Below are 20,282 nucleotides of genomic sequence, written 5' to 3'. Positions count from 1 at the left end.
ATTTGTTTTAGCTGTACAGTTGGATGGAATAGCAAGAATAATACAGTCTTTTTTGGCCGTACTGTTTTCATCCTACAGCTAGGATCCAATTACCTCGGAAGGTATAGATCAATCTAGTCCGTTCGTTTCAATCGGACGGAGTATATTAGATAGCAGACCCCTACTTTTCAAGGAGGGAATAACAGCAGATACGGACCAGCAATGAAACGGACGACATCAAAATGGTAATAACGTAATTTAGTTGTAAAACAATGGTTCAATTCCAGAAATAAAGCCCGGGAAATCGAAACGGCATGATTCGCTCGATTCACTTCGTTTTGCCACTTGCCCGTACCATCGCCACCCACGGACTCCAGCCCCCTCCTCCCTCAGCCCAGACCCGTCTCTTTCTCTTGCCATTTGTATAATCATTTCTCTCTCTCTCCATCATTTTCTCTTTTCATGTAAAGGAAAAAATAACACCTACGCAAATTGAAAGAATGGGGTATCGTAAGGGGACCGCGGTGTGGGTAGAAGATAAAGATCATGCCTGGGTTGAGGCTGAGGTCATCGAAAGCAGTAGGAAATCCATTTCGGTGCTTACAACATATGGCAGAAAGGTATTGCTTTGTTTACTTGTTTTTTCACTATTTTTTTTTATTAGGATGAGAGATAGGGGTAGGGGGTTGCGTTAATGGGATTTAAAATTTAAAAATTTTCATTTGAAATAAGGATCAATTTGATAAATGCAATCAGTTTTCCGTAATTTGAGTATAAATTGTAATTTGAGTATAAATTGTAAATTGATCGTTCTATTTTTTTTATTTTTTATTTTGTCAAAGATTACTACAACAAATGAGAAACTATTGCCCAGAGATGGAGATGCGGATCATGGAGGGGTGGATGACATGACCAAATTGGCTTATCTTAATGAGCCGGGTGTTCTTTTTAATCTTGCACAAAGATATTCTCTCAATGAGATCTATGTGAGTTTTATGTTACCAATATTTTTGCTCCAATTACTATGTAGAGGTTGAAAAGCTACCCCGTTCTGAGAACTCAACCAGGTGCAGTTGTCCGATATCCACACTCTGCATCAATTTCCATAATTTCTGACAAATTCATGAGAATTTAATTAATGAACGGCTACCTGTTTCATTAACGATCGGGAAAGAATCGATTATTGCCTTCGGGTGAGATGAGGCTCCACACAATATTGGGTTCTATATATATCTTTGCTCTTACAGTATTTTTTCAGTAATAAGCTGCCATTGCGCAGACATATACAGGGAGCATCTTGATTGCGGTAAATCCATTTACCAGGCTTCCCCACCTCTATAATGTGCACATGATGGAGCAATATAAGGGTGTGCAACTAGGTGAGCTGAGCCCTCATGTATTTGCCATTGCTGATGCATCATACAGGCAAGTAATGATTTCCACTTGAATTTTGGCACTTTTGTATCTCCTAAACTTTACTTTGTATTTATATCTATATACCCTTTTGAAGGGCAATGATGCATGATAGAAGAAATCAGTCAGTATTGGTTAGTGGGGAGAGCGGCGCAGGGAAAACTGAAACGACAAAGCTCATTATGCAATACCTTACTTTTGTTGGAGGACGTGTCACTGGTGATTTTCGCTCGGTGGAACAACAAGTTCTAGAAGTGTGTATCTTCTTTCTTCACCTTAACAAGTGTCATAACTCATAGTATTGACCAAAAGCAATAGCATTATTTGGACTTGTTGTCAAATTTACATTGGTTTTGTGATTTTCGTTAGCTGTACTAATCGTATAGAACTTCATTGTAAGCATAACTACTGTTTCTCAAAAGAAAACTGCAATTAATTTTATGAATTTCCTTTTCATGAATATTTATGTAGTCAAACCCGCTGCTCGAAGCGTTTGGAAATGCCAGGACAGTTAGAAATGATAATTCAAGGTTTCTTTCTGTCAAGAAAATTTATTTAAACTTTTTCTTGAGGTCATAGAAGAATTTCAATATAAAATTCTTACGCGTGAGTTCGTTGATTTGCAGTCGATTTGGGAAATTTGTGGAGATCCAATTTGATAGAACTGGTAGGATATCGGGTGCAGCAATTAGGACTTACCTTTTGGAGAGGTCTAGAGTTGTGCAGATAATGGACCCTGAGAGGAACTACCACTGCTTTTATCAACTCTGTGCATCTGGAAAGGTTAAGTTGTTTATATCTGGTCGTGCTTTCTTTCCCTTTATTTCAGTTAGATCTTTCTGGTCAGAAGACATAGCACTAGCAGCTCCTACATGCATAACTACTAAACTGAGTTTGTCTGTCACCTTACTAGAGGTGAAAGATAGTGATGTCAGGTAGCGTTTGGATTGGTTGAAGTCAGTTTCTGGTCAACTTGGGTTCAGGGAGTTTCAGGTTTCATTCATTGCTAGGTTCAGGTAACTGTTAGCCTTGGGCCAAAGATCATGTTGGGTTGGATTTTGCTGGCTCTAGTCATAACTGTTACCTAAACTTATTGGCTTTTAACATTTTGACATACATGCAAAAAAAATAAAGCTCGATATTTGTATTAATTCAAGTCAGGATGCTGAGAAATACAAGCTTGATAATCCAAGAAACTTCCATTATTTGAATCAAAGCAAGACCTATGAGCTGCAAGGCATTAGCAGCTCAGAGGCTTATCAAAAAACAAGGCGTGCAATGGATATTGTTGGTATAACTCTAATTGATCAGGTATATGCATCCATCATGTTCTTTTTATTTGCAATGCTATATCTATGCTAACTTGGTCTTAAGGATTCTTCTCTCTCTCTCTCTCTAAATGGCAGGAAGCAATATTTCGGACCTTAGCTGCTATACTGCACCTAGGGAACATTGAATTTTCTCCTGGAGAAGAGCATGATTCATCAATAATCAAAGATGAAAAGGCCAATTTTCACCTCCGAATGGCCGCTGATCTCTTTATGTTAGTTCTTTTTATTTGTATCATAATAAATTTGTACATACCTTGTGAATAATTTTTTTTTTTTTTTGGGACTTCGTCTAATATTACTATAAGGGGCTAACAAAATTACAGTTTGAATGACTGTAAATTTGTTGATTTGACAGGGTTGATGCGAACCTTCTATTCACTACCTTATCCACACGCACAATACAAACCCGCGAAGGGAGTATAATGAAAGCTCTTGACTGTTCTGCTGCATCAGCCGGTCGTGATGCTTTAGCCAAGACTGTTTATGCCCGATTATTTGATTGGTAAGTAACCTCCTTTAGGCCATCTTTGCTTGTCCAATTTAGAAATGAGGTATTGCTATGATTTATTTTATTATACATTCTTATTTTCAGGCTTGTTGAGAATATTAATAAGTCAATTGGGCAAGACCCAGACTCCAGATTTCAGATCGGGGTCTTGGATATATATGGTTTCGAGTGTTTCAAAAATAATAGGTAATCTTCTGTAATTTTGCATTTGCCCTTTCATACACTTCTTTAAATAGAGACTTGTTGGATAATAGTATTTGAGTGACTTGAGGAATTTGCTTTGATTGCTGCTTTTATTACGATTATCGGTGCTGAATTTTTATTGATGTATTCATCTAACTATATTTTCCGACATGCCTTTATAATCGTTCTTTTAGCTTCGAGCAATTCTGCATTAATTTTGCAAATGAGAAACTGCAGCAACATTTTAATGAGGTGCAAGCACTTATTAACTAATCATTATTTATTGTATTGCTAGAAGTAATTTTTTGTACTTGTTCATTTACCTTTTTTTTTTTAAGTGCAGCATGTATTTAAGATGGAGCAGGAAGAATACAGAAGAGAGGAGATCAACTGGAGCTACATTGATTTCGTTGACAACCAAGACGTCTTGGATTTGATTGAAAAGGTCTGAACAGATTTTTTTTGTGAATTTTATTTTACTTGTCACTAATCATATACCTCTAGATATTAAAGAAAATATATTATTTTTATTTTGCAGAAACCAATCGGAATAATCTCACTCCTTGATGAAGCATGGTAAGAATAATTTCAACTTTGCTGAGATTTCCTTCTAGTCAAAACTCTTCAGTATTTTTTTGTCTTTTTGATATCATTTGTTTCTAGTTTTGAAATGCAGTATGCTTCCAAAATCGACACATGGGACATTCACCACCAAGCTTTTTCAGAATTTCAAGTCCCATAAGAGGCTTCAAAAGAACAAGTTTTCACAAGCTGATTTTACTTTGTCTCATTATGCAGGAAAGGCATGTGATCTCTCTCTCTCTTGAAATTAGGAAAGCTGTAGATTTACGCCTAGGTTTACTATATTCACTAATTAAACCACTCACCAGTACACTTTTGTGTGCTTGTAAACTGACATTAGAATGCTCTTACTTTTATTTTAATTGCAGTTGTGGGAAAAACTCCTTACTAGAATCAGGGGAAAAATTATCAAACAATAATGGATTTTCTTTGTCATTATCTTAATAAAATCATTGTGGTGCTATATGCAAATTTCTCAAAAGAAAACATGGGTGCTATTTGCAAGAATAAGGATGTTCCTTGCAAATTTGCATATTCACAGGATTATTGTTGTAAATTTTAATGGACCTTAAATTATTATAACATGATGAGATAGAGAGAAGATAGCATGTCTGACTTCATCATCGTAGGTGACCTATCGAACGGAGTTATTTCTGGAAAAAAATCGGGACTATATAGTTTTGGAATACCAGGCTCTTCTGTCTTCTTCGAAATGTCCCTTCATCTCTGGACTCTTTGGTTTGCAAAAGGAGGAGCCTTCAAGATCTTCATACAAGTTCTCTTCTGTTGCTTCAAGATTCAAGGTGCATGGAAATTTTCAAATTGAACTTCTTGTTGTTTGCTCTCTCTCTCTCTCTCTCTCTCTTTGAAACTATGGCAGAGGCTGCCTAGTTGCTCTCTCTCTCTCCATTGTGATAGCACTAAGTATTTCTTTTCTATCAGCAACAACTCCAAGCACTCATGGAAACACTAAATTCAACAGAGCCTCATTATATTCGGTGTATAAAACCAAGCTCTCTAAATTGCCCTCAGAAGTTTGAGAATCAGAGTGTGCTACATCAACTGCGCTGTGGGGTTAGTTTAAATTTAGCTCCAATGCCTTGTGTATTATACCAAAACAGGCAGCTCTAGTGTACATTCCACTAGTATATTCACTGATCGATATCTTTGTCAATATCATCCAAATAAAAGAAAATTTTCGAAATGTTTCCTCTATTATTTAGATAGGCTATGGATAAATGCCATTTTGTTATCCATCACATAATTTGAAAACTTCAACCGTATTTAGAAATTCCAAAACCATTTAATTTTTAAATGGTTTGATGGATGACTAAACAACACCCAGAATTGCGCCAAATGATACATGACCTATTTAAATGATAGAGAGGACATCTCAAAATTTGACATTTGTAGTCTAAATATTAAGATATTATATGGACGTACCTAGAATTACCCTACTAAAAGTATTTCTGACTCTTTCACTCATGCTGCTTCTCGGAGTATGCACATCCAGCTAGTAGTTTGAAAATTGTTATATGTTTGCTTTATTTATTTCAGGGGGTGCTTGAAGCTATAAGAATAAGTCTTGCAGGTTATCCAACCCGAAGAACTTACTCTGAGTTTGTTGATCGGTTTGGAATTCTGGCTCAAGAGATTATATACGAAAGGTGCCAATTTCTTGTATTGCTTCATTTGATGCACTTTTAATCTGAATACAGAATTTGTTAATTATATTTTTATGGATCTTTTCTTGATCAGGTTTGGCGAAAAGACCCTGACAGAGAGAATTATAAAGAAACTAAAGCTGGAGAACTTCCAAGTATGTCCCTTTTTCATTACTTATCTTTTGTCAACATAATTTCTTGAGGTTGGCTATTCTACTTCTATAAGCATATGTGGACATATGCTTATAATTCATTTTTGCATTTCCAATATTCAAATGGTCGATCTGAACAGTTAGATGTGATATCTATATTGAAATGTGCTTGAAGACCAAATTTTACATTTTTCTGAATTTTTTTACTATTTATTAAGCCACTTTCAAAATCGCTGATCCAACGGTGGCTTCTGATTTTACTGTTTTGTTAAGCCACCGTTGGATTAGCGATTTTCAAAGTGGCTTAATAAATAGTAAAAAAATTCATAAAAATGTAAAATTTGGTCTCCAAGCACATTTCAATATAGAGATCACATCTAATGGTTCAGATCGACCATTTGGACATTGGAAACGCAAAAATGAGTTATAAACATATGCCCACATATGCTTATGGAAGTAGAATAGCCAACCTCTAATTTCTTCCTAAGATTGGCTGGTCAAAATGGAACTTCTTTCTAATGAAATTAAATAATTGGAAACAAGAGAAGACATAGTACTTGTCCTTTACAGCTGAAGAATGCTACCTTCTTTTCTTTGCCTTAGTACCCCTGAAGGAGGCAAAGTTTGTATCTGAACTGCTGAACTTCAATTATTTTAGCTTTAATTCTTTAATGAACTAATCTCATTTCGATTAAACGGCAACCATTACATGGTACTTCAACAAATAATTGTAATATTTCATTATTATTCTTATTGTTATTTTATTCAGCTTGGAAGGACAAAGGTGTTTCTTAGAGCTGGACAGATTGCAATTTTAGATGCTAGGCGAGCAGAGGTTTTAGATAATGCAGCAAAGATTATTCAGGGTCATGTGCGAACCTTCATTGCTCACAAGTATTTTCTTTTGACGAGAAAATCTGCTGTTAATATTCAAGCATTTTGCCGAGGTAAAATTCAATACTGTACTGAATCAAAATAGGCAGTTTCAAACTCTCATCTTAAACAAAAGAAACCTTCCAAATGTTTCTAATACTGTCAACAAGTCATGCAGGAATGTGATCTGCAACCTCAATTCATTGGAAGCATTCCAAAAGTTTGGTCTGTTCATAATGCAATTAACCTAAATCATCTATTAACTAGAGCTGAATACAAAATCAATTGGTCATCCATTTTTTTTTTTTTCTAAAAATAAGGCCCATAACTTAAAACCAGCTTCAATAAATACAATAACAATATCCTCAAGTATGTTGAATAAATTCTGAAAACTTAACTATAGCTGAAATTACTGAACAAAGTCTCCCCTAGTATTCTTTGGGAAAGCAAGTGATAGAGAGTCTTTTGGCTGTAATGTCAGGTTGCTTGGCTAGAAATGATTATATGATGAAAAGGCAAGCAAAAGCAGCTATTTTTGTAGAGAAGTTTGCAAGGAGGTGGATATGTCAGAAAAAATATTCAAGTCTATACTCTGCAGCGCGTATTATTCAATCTATGATAAGAAGTTACTCAAGTAACTGCAGACTGATGCAAGTTAAGCAAAAGAAAGCAGCTGCTCTCATCCAGGTCCACCTTTTCTCTTATATAAACAAATCAACAAAGGGAACGTGATGTGTGTGTTCACGTCAACAGGCCTGGAGCACCATAAATGGAAATCAAATCGAACGTAACAAATTAACAAATTGAAAATAATGTGTTAGCTATCATTTTGATCATCAACAAGGACCTTTTACTGAATAATGATTGTTCAATATGTTGAGATCTCTTTGACCATCCACAATTTTGGTGTTGGTTCTTGGTGCGGTGAAAGAGAAGAAATAATAATAAAAGGACAAGTGTATGCTTACTTATTACAAACTAAAGAAGCAATAGAATCAGACAAATGTCAGTGCAATTTTATATCTGTAGTTAAAAGATTCTTAGAACAATAAGTAAGATCCCCAAAAATGACATAAAAGCCTTTTAGAACAATAAATATAATCCAGAAAAAAGAGAAGTGATATTCTATTAAGCTATATAATGTTGAGAATTATGTATGTTTATCGTATTATGAGAGTTGTAGGGTTATATAGGCAAGAAAGGTATTATAGAAGTTGTAGGATTGTGTATGCAAAATATACCGTCTATATAGGCCCAAAGGAACACAGGAATCTATACAATTCATTTTTAGAACTATTTCCTCTTTGTCAATTTGGTATCAGAGCTGAAAAAAACGAAACCCTAAAATCGCTACTGTAGCGCTACAGTAACCGCGATTTCACAGATTCAAGGCAGAGCCACCTCCGCCCAGCTCCGCCTGACTGCCTGAGCTCCGCCTCTCTCAGTTCAGGTCGCCTGACCCTCCTGGTCACGGCCTGAGCTCCGTCCGGCCGCCGAGCTCCGCCCCGCCCTAGTTCTACCGCCACTGCCATGATCTAGGCTTCTCTGACCTAGATCCGCCGTCCAGCTCTAGATCCGCTGCTCCTCTCTCTCTCTGCTCCGCCTTCCCTTTCTCTTGGCCGAGCAGCACTGTAGCTCCGCCTAGCTCCGCCTTGACCACCAGCCATCTTTTCTTTCTCTTCGCTTTGGCTGTTTTTTCCTCTTTTCTAGGCCGTGCCACCACTTCTAGGGCCGGCCAGCCACCAAAGGTAGGTTCCGAGTGTTGATTTGGCCGGCGTGGGAGGCCTAAATCCACGGTACCCGAGAAGCGGGTTCTTGGTTGGGTTTGATTGGGTTTAAGCTCGAGTCTTGATGCGCTAAATCAAGATCGGGACAAGAGGAAAAGAAAGAAAGGGGGAGATGATGTGGATGTGGATCTAAATCGGGTCAAGAAGAGTCAAGAACTCGATTTTGTAGAGGTGGTTCAGACTTAGAACAATACATGAGGCGTAGATCTAAGTCGGATCAATGTCAGAAGGGGAGATCGAGAACCCGTTCGCGAAGGCTTGCGCGAAGCTGACTCCTGATGAGCTTGCTATCATGGTGCGAGCGTTAGCCGCGAGCCAAAACTCCTGTGGAAAGCAAGCCGAAGTCGCAGAAGTTGGAGCTTCAGTCTGTGGACATAAAACTGGATGGGCCAGCCTCGTATTTGAGCTGGTCGCGTCGGGTTAAGAGAGCTCTGGTAGGGAAGAACGTGGATGGGTATATCACGGGTGAGATGGAAGTACCAGCAAAGGATTCGGCTGAGTACAGTGTGTGGAGGTCTACCAATAGTATGCTGCACACTTGGCTCCTAAACTCGATGAATGCCTCTATTGCCAAGACGGTTGATGCAATAGAGGACGTGAGTGATGTTTGGGGGAAGCTGATGCGGATCTATGCGGGGATTGACAACAACATGAGGGTGTTTCAGATAGAGAGAGAGATCGAGGAGGTAGCACAGAGAGGTAGGTCGATTGGAGAGTATGCCGCAGATCTGGAGCGACTATGGGCAGATTACGACCACTTCTCTCCTGTTGAGTGCTGTGTGGATCCAAATTGCAAGAAGGGTGTGAGAGATGTTCAGAGGAGAACTATGCACTTTCTGAGGCATTTGGACTCAGCATTCGAGCAGAGGAGCGCTATGTTGCTAGCCATGTCGAAGATCCCCTCACTGGATGAGGCGATCTCGGCAATGATACAGGAGGAGAGCCGTATGGGATTACAGGCTGGGACAGGGGGATCTCCAGGAGTGAGGTCAGCACTAGCGATCTCCAACCCAGGTAACACTGGGTACAGAGGTGAGACTCGACAGTGCTACAACTGTGGTGAGGTAGGTCACCTGAAGCAGGCTTGCCCTAAGCCACCAAAGGAGAGAGACACAGGTGGAAGGGGGCAGTCTGGGAGTCGTGGTCGCGGACGTGGAGGCCGAAGAGGTGGAAGAGGCAACCGGGCATATCTGATGGTTGCTGAGGGGGAAGAAGAAGCTGGTGTGGGCTTGTCAGAGGAGGATCAGGCACTCGTGGAGGCCTATTCTCAGGGGCTCAAGAACAGGCAGAGACCGACAGGTGATGGGAAGAGTGTGTGCGATGATGCATCCACCTCCTCCTCTTCTGATGTCAGGGGTAATTTTGCCTCTGTTGCTTACTTGACTGCAGGTACTAGTGATATACTTGCTCTTTCCTCTAGATCCATCTCTAGATCACCAGATTGGATAGTCGATTCCGGTGCATCTCGCCATGTGACTGGTGCTGCTAAGGAGTTCTCTTCCTATACTCACTTAGCGGTACCAGAGAGCATCCGGACAGCCGATGGTACGGCCCAGCCGGTGGTTGGTAAGGGTACAGTGAAATGTACCAAAACTTTGACTTTGTCTAATGTTTTGCATGCTCCTGCTTTTCCTGTGAATCTCCTATCTATAAGTGCCATTATCTCACAACTAAACTGTGTTGTTTTGTTTGATAATCCCAAGGTGATCTTCCGAGAGAAGGGGACAGGCAAGGAGATTGGGACTGGCACAATGCATAGAGGACTGTGGTACATGAATAAAGAGGGTATGAGCTCGGCCCTCTCATCCATTGTTGAGAGAAGTGTGGAAGACCTACTGATGCTCCATCATAGGCGATTGGGTCACTCTTCATTTCCAGTTTTGAGTAGGATGTATCAGTCTTTATTTGAAAAGGCGAATAAAGAAAAATTGGTGTGTGATGCGTGTGAGTTGGGCAAGCACACCAGAAGCTCTTATGTTAGCTCTGGGAGTAGGAAGCCTTGTAATTTTGATTTGATTCATTCGGATGTATGGGGACCCTGTCCTACAACTACTTTGAATGGATTTAAATACTTTGTCTTTTATTGATTGTTTTTCTCGTGTGTCTTGACTTTACTTGATGAAAAATAAGAGTGACGTGCTTGCTTGCTTTAAAGATTTTCACAAGATGGTTCAGACTCAATACGGTGCAGTTGTGAAGGTATTGAGGTCTGACAATGGGACAGAGTACACCAATAAGGCGTTTGGGGAATACTTGTCATCTCAGGGGATACAGCATCAGACCACGTGTCCATACACACCAGAGCAGAATGGGGTAGCGGAACGGAAGAACAGGCATCTCCTTGAGGTAACTCGGAGTATGATGATTTCGATGAAAGTCCCAAAACACTTGTGGGGGCAAGCAGTTCTGACAGCAGCCTATTTGATCAATAGGATGCCCTCACGGGTATTGGATTGGAAGTCTCCAATTGAGATGCTGACAGGTAAGAATGGAGATATTATTCCTCTCAAAACTTTTGGGTGTGTGTGCTTTGTACATGACAACAGGTCCAATGTGGGAAAACTTGATCCAATGGCCGTGAGGTGTATCTTTGTGGGATACTCAGCCACTCAAAAGGGGTATGCGTGCTGGAGTCCAGTTGAGAGGCGAATGTTTGTGAGTATGGATGTTACTTTTCACGAGCTTGAACCATACTACTCCTCAGAAGCAACATCACCATTTGAAAGCTCGCTCGATACAGGAGGTATGAGGCGAGAGGAGGAGAGTAGTGGTGATGGTGAGAGGAGGATGATGAGTGTGGGTGGTATGGGTTGCCCCATACTCGACGAGGCTGTGATTGAGCCGGAAAAGGAGATTTCGGCTAGAGTTGAGCCGGAAAAGGAGACTTCGGCTAGAGTTGAGCCAGAAGTTGAGAGGATTGAGTCCGAGGGTGGTGGAACTCAGGCTCAGGGGGAGTCGAGATATGATGAAGTGTATGTGAGGAGAAAGAAGCAGAATGAGGGAACCATGCCTACAGTGCCTACTATTGTGCCAAGTCCCTTGTCCCTGCCCGCTCCGACTCTTGAGACACCTTCACCATCCACCTCAGACCCAGAATACACAGGTGATATGATTCCTCACTCTACTCCTCCCACTCCCTTATCGGTAAGGAGGACTCCTCGCGAGAATGCAGGCATTCCTCCTGACCAGTATGGTTTCCCACATGACATTGCCCAGTTTGTCTCTTACTCACACATATCACCTGTACATGAAGCATTCATTGCATCATTAGACATTGTCTCTATCCCTAAGTGTTGGCAGGTTGCTAAAGAAGATCCGAAGTGGAAAGCAGCCATCCTAGAAGAGCTCGAGGCCCTTGCGAAGAACAGAACCTGGGAGCTCGTGTCACTACCACCAGGCAAGAGGGCAGTTGGATGCAAGTGGGTCTTTACAGTGAAACAGAATCCTGAGGGTCTGGTTGAGCGCTACAAGGCTCGGTTGGTAGCGAAGGGGTATAGTCAGACCTATGGAATCGACTATGATGAGACCTTTGCACCCGTGGCAAAGATGAGCACAGTGAGGACACTGGTTTCCATGGCAGCGAATGGAGGATGGAAGTTACACCAACTCGACGTGAAGAATGCGTTTCTTCATGGTGACTTGTTAGAGGAGGTGTATATGGAGATACCATCAGGGTTTGGCACGAACCAGACAGTGGGTAAGGTGTGCGGGCTCAAGAAGTCGCTGTATGGGTTGAAGCAGTCCCCTCGGGCCTGGTTTGATAGGTTCAGGAAGGCTATGGTAGGCATGGGCTACCAGCAGATCAATGCAGACCACACGGTGTTCTTTCGACAACATGGCGGTCACATTACTATGTTAGCTGTGTATGTTGATGATATGATCATTACCGGGGATGACGAGGGGGAGATTGCACAGTTGAAGGCAAGATTGGGGAAGGAATTCGAGGTGAAGGATCTGGACTGCTTAGGTACTTCCTTGGAATTGAGGTGGCTCGTGGAGCAGAGAGAATTGTTCTATCCCAAAGGAAGTATGTCCTAGACTTGCTCACTGAAACAGGCATGTTGGGGTGCAAGCCTGTGGTTTCTCCAATCGATGTGAAGGCCAAAATAAGTGCAGAGGCAGGAGAACAGGTTGATCGTGAGAGGTACCAGAGACTGGTAGGCAGATTGATCTATTTGAGCCACACTCGTCCCGATATCTCATTTGCAGTGAGCGTGGTGAGCCGCTACATGCATGACCCTAGAAAGGGCCATATGGACGCAGTGTATCACATTCTGAGATACCTGAAGAGTGCACCAGGAAAGGGCTTGATTTTCAGGCAGAATGGGCACATGAACATTGAGGGCTATTGTGACTCGGATTGGGCTAGTTCTCTTGATGACAGGAGGTCCACAGCTGGCAACTGCATGTTTGTAGGGGGCAACTTGGTCTCTTGGAAGAGCAAGAAGCAGCCAGTTGTTGCGAGATCGACAGCAGAAGCCGAGTACAGGGCTATGGCATTGGCAGTTGCTGAGATGGTGTGGCTGAAGAGGTTGTTGGAGTAGCTCAAGGTGGATAACGGAGCTAAGATGAAATTGTGGTGCGATAGCAAGTCCGCGATTAGCATTGCCAACAACCCTGTGCAGCATGACAGAACCAAGCATGTGGAGATCGATAGGTTCTTCATAAAGAAAAAGCTAGAGGGTGGACTATTGGAGCTGAGTCATGTAGCTACTAGAGATCAAGTAGCTGACTGCCTCACCAAAGGACTTAACTCGATAGATCTAGATAGGTTTTGTGACAAGATGGGCTTGAAGGATATCTTTTGCCCATCTTGAGGGGGAGTGTTGAGAATTATGTATGTTTATCGTATTATGAGAGTTGTAGGGTTATATAGGCAAGAAATATATTATAGAAGTTGTAGGGTTGTGTATGCAAAATGTACCGCCTATATAGGTCCAAAGGAACACAGGAATCTATACAATTCATTTTTAGAACCATTTCCTCTTTGTCAATTTATAATGTCTCACAAAACTTATTACAGGCACACTGGAGGATGTGGGTTGCGAGCAGATATTTTATTCAATACCAGAAATCTGTGGTATCAATTCAATGTAATTGGAGAAAAAAGCTCGCTAAAAGAGAACTCATTCAGCTTAAAAAGGTTAGAACTTGGTATCTCCAAAAATTATTGATTTGAGAATATCTTTGAAGAAGCAATTCAGGTGATATATTTTTTAAATTAATTATTTCTAATGAAGGCTGCAAACGAAGCTGGTGCTTTGCGTGAGGCAAAAGGAAAACTGGAAAAGAGTATGGAAGATCTTACTTTGCGGTTAACTTTGGAGAAGAGACTGAGGGTACTTTGTATTCTACAGGATCTCATAAATTAATTTGGTTATTTGAACTATTAAGTAATATAAAATGGAATGCAGAGTGAAAACAATGAATAGAAACATAATCACTCTGAAATGCAGGTAGCAGCTGAAGAATCAAAGACAGCTGAGGCCTTGAAGCTTCAAGAAGCATTGGAAGCCTTGAAAGGAGAGTTGGAAGCAGCAAAACAGGAAATTGTTGATGAAAAGAGTAAAAGCTCGTCATTGAAGACTCAATTAGAGACATTGCACCAGGAAGAACTGCAGAAAAGCCTTTCTGAGATGGAAGAAATGAAAAAGGAGAATTTATTACTCAAGGCATGATAAAAATTTGTCCATTTTCTTGGGTTGCTTTCCCTTCTTGACTATGTATACAATAAACAATGAAATTTTTAATTTAATTTGGAAGCGATAAATATAACAAGTACCAAAGCACTGTCAGATCAACAAGGTATATGGACAAAAACTACAACAGTACATTTAATGTTCTTTGCTATCCTTGCAGAGTCAAGTGGAGTCTTGGTCAAAGAAAAATAAAGAAATTGAGGATGAACTTCTGAAGACTCAGAAATCAAGCCATGAAAACATGAAGAAGTTAAACGATCTGGAATCAAGATACTTGCATATATGCCGAAATTTCGAGAAGTAATACCTTTTAAATTCTTGGATATTTATATTCACTTTGAGGCATGCATATTTCTGCAATTAGTATAGTTTATACCTTGGACTCGATGAACATACCACAGGTAGTGTGGCAGTTACAAACTGTTTTATATCAGATTTGCAGCCTGATAATCTAAGCATAAGCAGTTTTACCTTTATTTTTCTAAAGTAGAAGGCGAAGAGCCAGTTTCGCATTTATTATATTAAAGAACTTATTTTGACTCTAGTTTCCTCCTTTTTACTTTCTTATTGATTTGAACAGTTTGGAATTGAAACACACAAGTTTGGAAGAGGAGAATCAGATTCTTAGGCAAAGAGCATTAAGCTTATCTCCGAGGGGCCTATCTGTTGCTATTAGACCTTTCGCTGAGGTTATCTGGCATACAGTTCTCTTTTCTCTCCTTTTCTTTATTTGTTCATTGCTATTATTCATAATTTAACAAATATTTTTATTACTTTTCTCTGGTAAATATTAGAACTATGGAGTTGCCTCTCCATCATCCCATCTTAGTCCGAAGTCCATCTTTGTAAGACTTCTGATTGCATTGCTTTTAATTTTGTATCCTTTACAGAATGTATCTTTTTCTCTTACTAATGCATGCATTCATTTCGATTGTAGGAAAGTTCTCCAACATTTAAACTGCTACCTGTTCCACACAATTTGTTGGACTCGAGAAGATCAAAGATTGCTGCTGAGAGGCATGAGGTATACAAAATTTATAATGTGGATTATTGTACAAGTTGGAGGCCTCCATACAGGATTTGGTACTGAATCCCCTCTTATTTATTTTGGGGGTGGTTGTGCTGAGGGATTGATGGTCAATTGTCTTAATTTTGGGCCTAAATAATATAAAAGCTTCCTGTAGTTAGATGTTTTTATATGTATTGTTTTCTCTAAATGCTGAAATTAATAGGAGTACCAAGATTTGCTTAAAAGGTGTATAAAAGAAGAGTTGGGATTCAATGAAGGGAAACCAATGGCAGCTTGTCTCATTTACAAATGCCTTCTCCACTGGGGTGTTTTTGAGGCTGAAAGGACAACTATTTTCGACTTTATAATAGCATCCATCAATTCTGTTCTCAAGGTTCTAACTAACTTAATTTGTTTCTCTTTTTGGGCCTTTGTGGTCTCACATCCACACAATATGGTGAAAATGCCTATTAATTGTCGCAATCTTTATTTGCAGCCTAAAATTATATTAGAAATCTTCCATTTGTGATTTTTTATCATCTTTTAGGTGGAGAGTGAGAAAGATGTATTACCATACTGGCTAGCCAATGCATCAGCACTTTTGTGTCTCTTACAAAGGAATCTTCGGTCAAGTAATTCAGGGCCCCCTATACTTATTGGAAGAACACTACCAGTTGGTTTCCTTATAAATTCTCTTTGTTAGAACTTATAATATTTAAATTGCTGAGTTGAATTCAACATTTTTTATTTGGGTAATTGTAGTCGGTGAAATCACCTATGGTAGGTGGAAAAGAGGAGAACTTACCTTGTATTGATGCAAGGTATCCAGCTATGTTGTTCAAGCAACAGCTAACTGCCTGCTTGGAGAAGATTTTTGGATTAATCAGGGATAATTTAAAAAAAGAGATATCGCCCCTTTTAAGCCTTTGCATTCAGGTATAGTTTAACTTTAGTTTTTTTAGAAAATAAGATAGGGCTCTAGCCTCCAAGTTTCTCTAACTTTAGTTATCTTCGTCATTTATCTATTTTAACTTTTTTACTTGGTTGTCTTTTATGTTGTGTAATAAACATTAGGCTTCTGTTCTCAAGCAAATTATTTAATTTATGTAACTATGCTGCCAAACCTATCATATGAAGAAAATGCAGGAATTTATGAAAGAAAGACAAAAAGAAGTTGCTTTGAAAAATTTACCATGTTGAGATTTGCTCAAATATTTTTAACTTTTTAATGTAATTCCAGTGTACTTATGCTTTGCTTTGTTGTATGTGAGGTAACTTTTTTAGAACTCATCAAAATAAGTCATGGTGAAATGGGTGAGTACACTTCTCAAACAATATTTATTTTTTCTTTTTCTTTTATATGAAAGGCTCCAAAAGCTATTAGGTCCAAGAGTGGAAGGAGAACAGGACCACCCAACGAATGGGCTGAAAAACAACCTCTGAGTTCTCACTGGGATCACATAATTAATTTTCTAGATTCTCTCATGGAGCGACTGCGGAACAATTATGTGAGGTTCTTTATTATTAGTCTAGTTTTCCTTTAACAAAGCTTACGACATCATGTCCTGACCAAATAAACAAAAAACCTCGTTCATATTTTTTAATCTCTAGTAATTTCATTCTAGGTTCACAGAGACATTGGAGGTTTGTTGAATTCTTTCTGGTTTTAGGGTGGGTTGCTAAATTTTCAGGTTATTTTGAGCTTCAACCTCATATATTCAGGTCAATTGACTTTTGGTCAAATCTGATTGGATTCTGTTGGGTATTTTGTTCATCTGGGTTCGGATTGCGTAGAGATATTAGTGTTAGGTTGGGTCAGGTCGACCCGATTATTGGGTTTCTTTCGGATTATGCCAGCTCCTAATAAACCTTATTGATCAGGTGCCTTCATTCTTCGTGCGCAAGCTAATAACACAAGTATTTTCATTCATCAACATCCAGCTATTTAACAGGTTAGGAGTCATCGAAAAAAATTAGAATAACAAACAAGTATGGTTATACTCTTTGAAAGTAAGAATTTATCACATTTTTGCCATTCAGCCTGTTGCTTAGAAGGGAATGCTGCACATTTTCAAATGGCGAATATGTCAAATCAGGGCTTCAGGTTCTTGAGAAATGGATTGCTGATGCGACAGAAGAGGTATCATAGAATTTTTCTAGGCTTGTGGCATTTTGAGAAGACTACCATTTATGCTCTGGGGAGTTTACCTTTACAGAACAGAAGTTACAAGTATTAATATATCATCCGTGTGGGTATATTTCTAAACCAATAGGATTAAAAAAAAAATTAAAAGTATACCTGAAAGCCTGTCTAAAACATATTTAACTTCTGAAAGGTATGTCCATACAGTATTTATCTTATCCTAGGATTAGTGATGGAATGTCTATATTCACTGAGATCTTTGGAAGTTTCTTAAATTTAAGCTTTTATAAATTTTAGTATGCAGGCGCAGCTGGGGATGAGCTAAATTACATTCGACAAGCAGTCGGATTTCTGGTAATTTATAGTTACTATATATAATTTTTTTTTTCAATTTCATTTTTTTTCTTCTTGTGTTTTCTTTTATGTAATACAAATGTTAGTTGTACCTTGTCAATTAATTACAGATATTGCCTCAGAAGAGGAAAAAGACTCTTGAAGAGATCAAACAAGAAATTTGCTCAGTCAGTATACTGAACCCTTTTTATATGTGACTCCCTTATCAGATCAAGTATGAAATTATATTGTCATTTGCTATTTTCATTCTTTTTATCAGGCATTGAGCGTTAGACAGATATATAGAATATGTACAATGTATTGGGATGACAAGTATGGTGCACAAAGTGTTTCAACAGAGGCACGTCTTTTTTCACTCTTTAATTTTGAAATTCTGTCAATACACTACTAACATCCCTGAAGTTCTAAAAGCCTAATGTCTAATTATAATTAATAATAATAGGTGGTAGCCACTATGAGGGACATGGTAAACAAGGAATCCCAAAATCTTCTATCCAACTCATTTTTACTTGATGATGACTTGAGGCAAGTATATTTATGAGCAGACTGTGCGACCTTCGTATTTAAGTTTTGTTAATCTTTAGAAGTACCTAGAACCATTCCAAACACAAAACTTGTACGTTGGACCTAAAGATTGAAATCGCAGCTGGTTACTGTGGCATAAAGTAATTGAAAATGGCACTGCTTGAGCTTGCAATCTGGCTGTTGGGTCTTTTTGGTTACAGGTCATCCATTTTTGGGGACAATTCATCATGGGTTGGTCATTTAAGATTTCAGGATGTATTGGGTCTCAGGTCAGATATTCTGGTCACATGGGTTTGCTTATTGGGTCAATCTTGTAGGAGACTGGTTGGTTTGGGTTATTATGATTATAAAATTGATTTTGAGTGGCGGTTGAATTTTTTTTTTTTGAGCCAGACTAGTTCAAAAGTCACATTAATTGGGTCAAAGTGCCGTGCTGGGTGGGTCCGTTTTGATTTTGGGTCCATTCGGTTCGGATCTAGTCGATCTGGGATGCTGTTGCTCAGGTTTGGGTCAGGTCAAATTGAATTTTCAAAAATCAGGCTGGGTCAGGTTGGCTTTTGGGCGGGTCCTTCAGGGCCAACTTAGGTCTTGCTGCCGCTAGGCGCTGAACCTCCAATACAACGTAGCGCTCCATATTTGGTAAAGTTAATAAACTGTTATGGTAAATGAGACAGGCATGTACTGTAAGTATCTTTGTTTTATAAAAACATTAATGTAATTTTAGTACTTAGCAAGAGTGATCTGTCCTTGCTAAATGGAACAGTTTATTTTTAGCATCTCATGCCATTTAAATTTTGGCAACAAATAGGATGGTTTTTTCTTTGTAATAGGTCAGTAGTACTAAAAAACTAATATCTTACACAATATTTGTTATTTCAGCATTCCCTTTTCAGCAGAGGAGATATCAAAGTCCGTACCTGTTCTAGATCCATCAAATATCGAGCCGCCACCCTCCTTTCGTCCGATCCAAGCTGCTCAATTCTTGATACAACACCTTGATCCACCAGCTGCTTAAGTTCCAAGGGCATTATTAAAATTAATTCAGTGAAAACCCAAAATTGTTCTACAGATAGACAATAACACTTGATCTCTGGTTCTCGATTGCACCATGTTGTTCATACGTACATAGAATATTTCTCAAATTTTCTTAGTTTTTTTCTTACCTCGATGAAGGTCAAGAAAAAAAGATAGGTGTATAGGTTTAATTCTACAATTGGATTAATTCATTCCACAATTTTTCTGCTGGCTAAGCTTGTCAGTACAGAACATATTGGCACAACTTCACTTCATATTACGTTTGCGATTTCCATTTTTTTATTTATTTATGTAACTTCGTTGGAAGTCTATGCGGAGAATTTAGTGACTTGCTAGAAGCATTTTCTAATAGATTTATTCTAGTGTGTTCATATTTTGGTCTCTTTATTAGTATTAGAAAAACAAAAAAAATCATAAAATTTTATGCAAATCGACTAATTATACACTCACACCCAAACCAACCATTTAATCATATCACCGAACAATAAACATAACAAAAAAAAAAAAAACTGAAGTTTTATGATTGCACAATAAAATTTTAGGCAAATCATTTGGTTATGATCTATGAAAACAAAATAAAGATTGTACATAAAATTTCATATTTTTATCTCACGTGTTATATGTGAACACGTATGTCTAGAAACATCCAATTTTAAACTTAAGCAAATTTAAAGATATTTGATGAATAAAAAGCGAAACATTTAATCAAGAATATTATTGTTGTTATTCATTTAAAGCAAATCGGACTAGGCAGAAAAAATTTCCTTATATTCACAGATGTAACATAACGCAGAGGAGGCAGATAAAAATGATGAACTATTAACATCTAATAGCTATAGGATCATATAGGTTTCATACTAGGCTCTATATAGACATTACAGTAGATATAACTATATAAGTGATTTGTGTATAGTACCTTGGATAATATTTACAATAGAAGTTTAGCCAAAGATGCTTATACCAACCTAAGATATCCGATCCGATTATAGTTTTTGAACTATGTACCTCATTGTCGCTCTACTCTTTGCTCGCTGTCTGGGAGCTC

The 20,282-nt window shown here is 38.7% G+C and overlaps 1 protein-coding gene across 1 annotated transcript; it reads left to right on the top strand.

The window, feature by feature from the left end:
• The first annotated feature begins 336 nt into the window (after window positions 1-336).
• Window positions 337-19,567, top strand: LOC144559987 (protein OPAQUE1-like). The gene is given in 38 exon segments (XM_078309154.1): window positions 337-599; window positions 822-965; window positions 1,259-1,404; window positions 1,490-1,646; window positions 1,864-1,922; window positions 2,019-2,175; window positions 2,554-2,703; window positions 2,799-2,935; window positions 3,079-3,225; window positions 3,316-3,417; window positions 3,609-3,666; window positions 3,758-3,859; window positions 3,953-3,990; window positions 4,091-4,217; window positions 4,626-4,799; window positions 4,939-5,070; window positions 5,554-5,663; window positions 5,755-5,815; window positions 6,582-6,759; window positions 7,167-7,372; window positions 13,496-13,615; window positions 13,713-13,811; window positions 13,929-14,159; window positions 14,356-14,471; window positions 14,752-14,860; window positions 14,966-15,016; window positions 15,109-15,195; window positions 15,404-15,574; window positions 15,728-15,853; window positions 15,943-16,116; window positions 16,548-16,688; window positions 17,062-17,132; window positions 17,221-17,320; window positions 17,621-17,677; window positions 17,788-17,844; window positions 17,937-18,017; window positions 18,120-18,202; window positions 19,082-19,567. Coding segments are annotated over 38 exon segments (4,515 nt in total). The 5' UTR covers window positions 337-479; the 3' UTR covers window positions 19,218-19,567.
• Window positions 19,568-20,282: the final 715 nt, after the last annotated feature.

The sequence above is a fragment of the Carex rostrata genome, chromosome 9 (assembly GCF_964058835.1).
Source record: "Carex rostrata chromosome 9, lpCarRost1.2, whole genome shotgun sequence".
Classification (NCBI taxonomy): Eukaryota; Viridiplantae; Streptophyta; class Magnoliopsida; order Poales; family Cyperaceae; genus Carex; species Carex rostrata.
The sequence above is the reverse complement of the archived record's forward strand: the minus strand, read 5'-3'. Positions and strand labels throughout refer to the sequence as shown.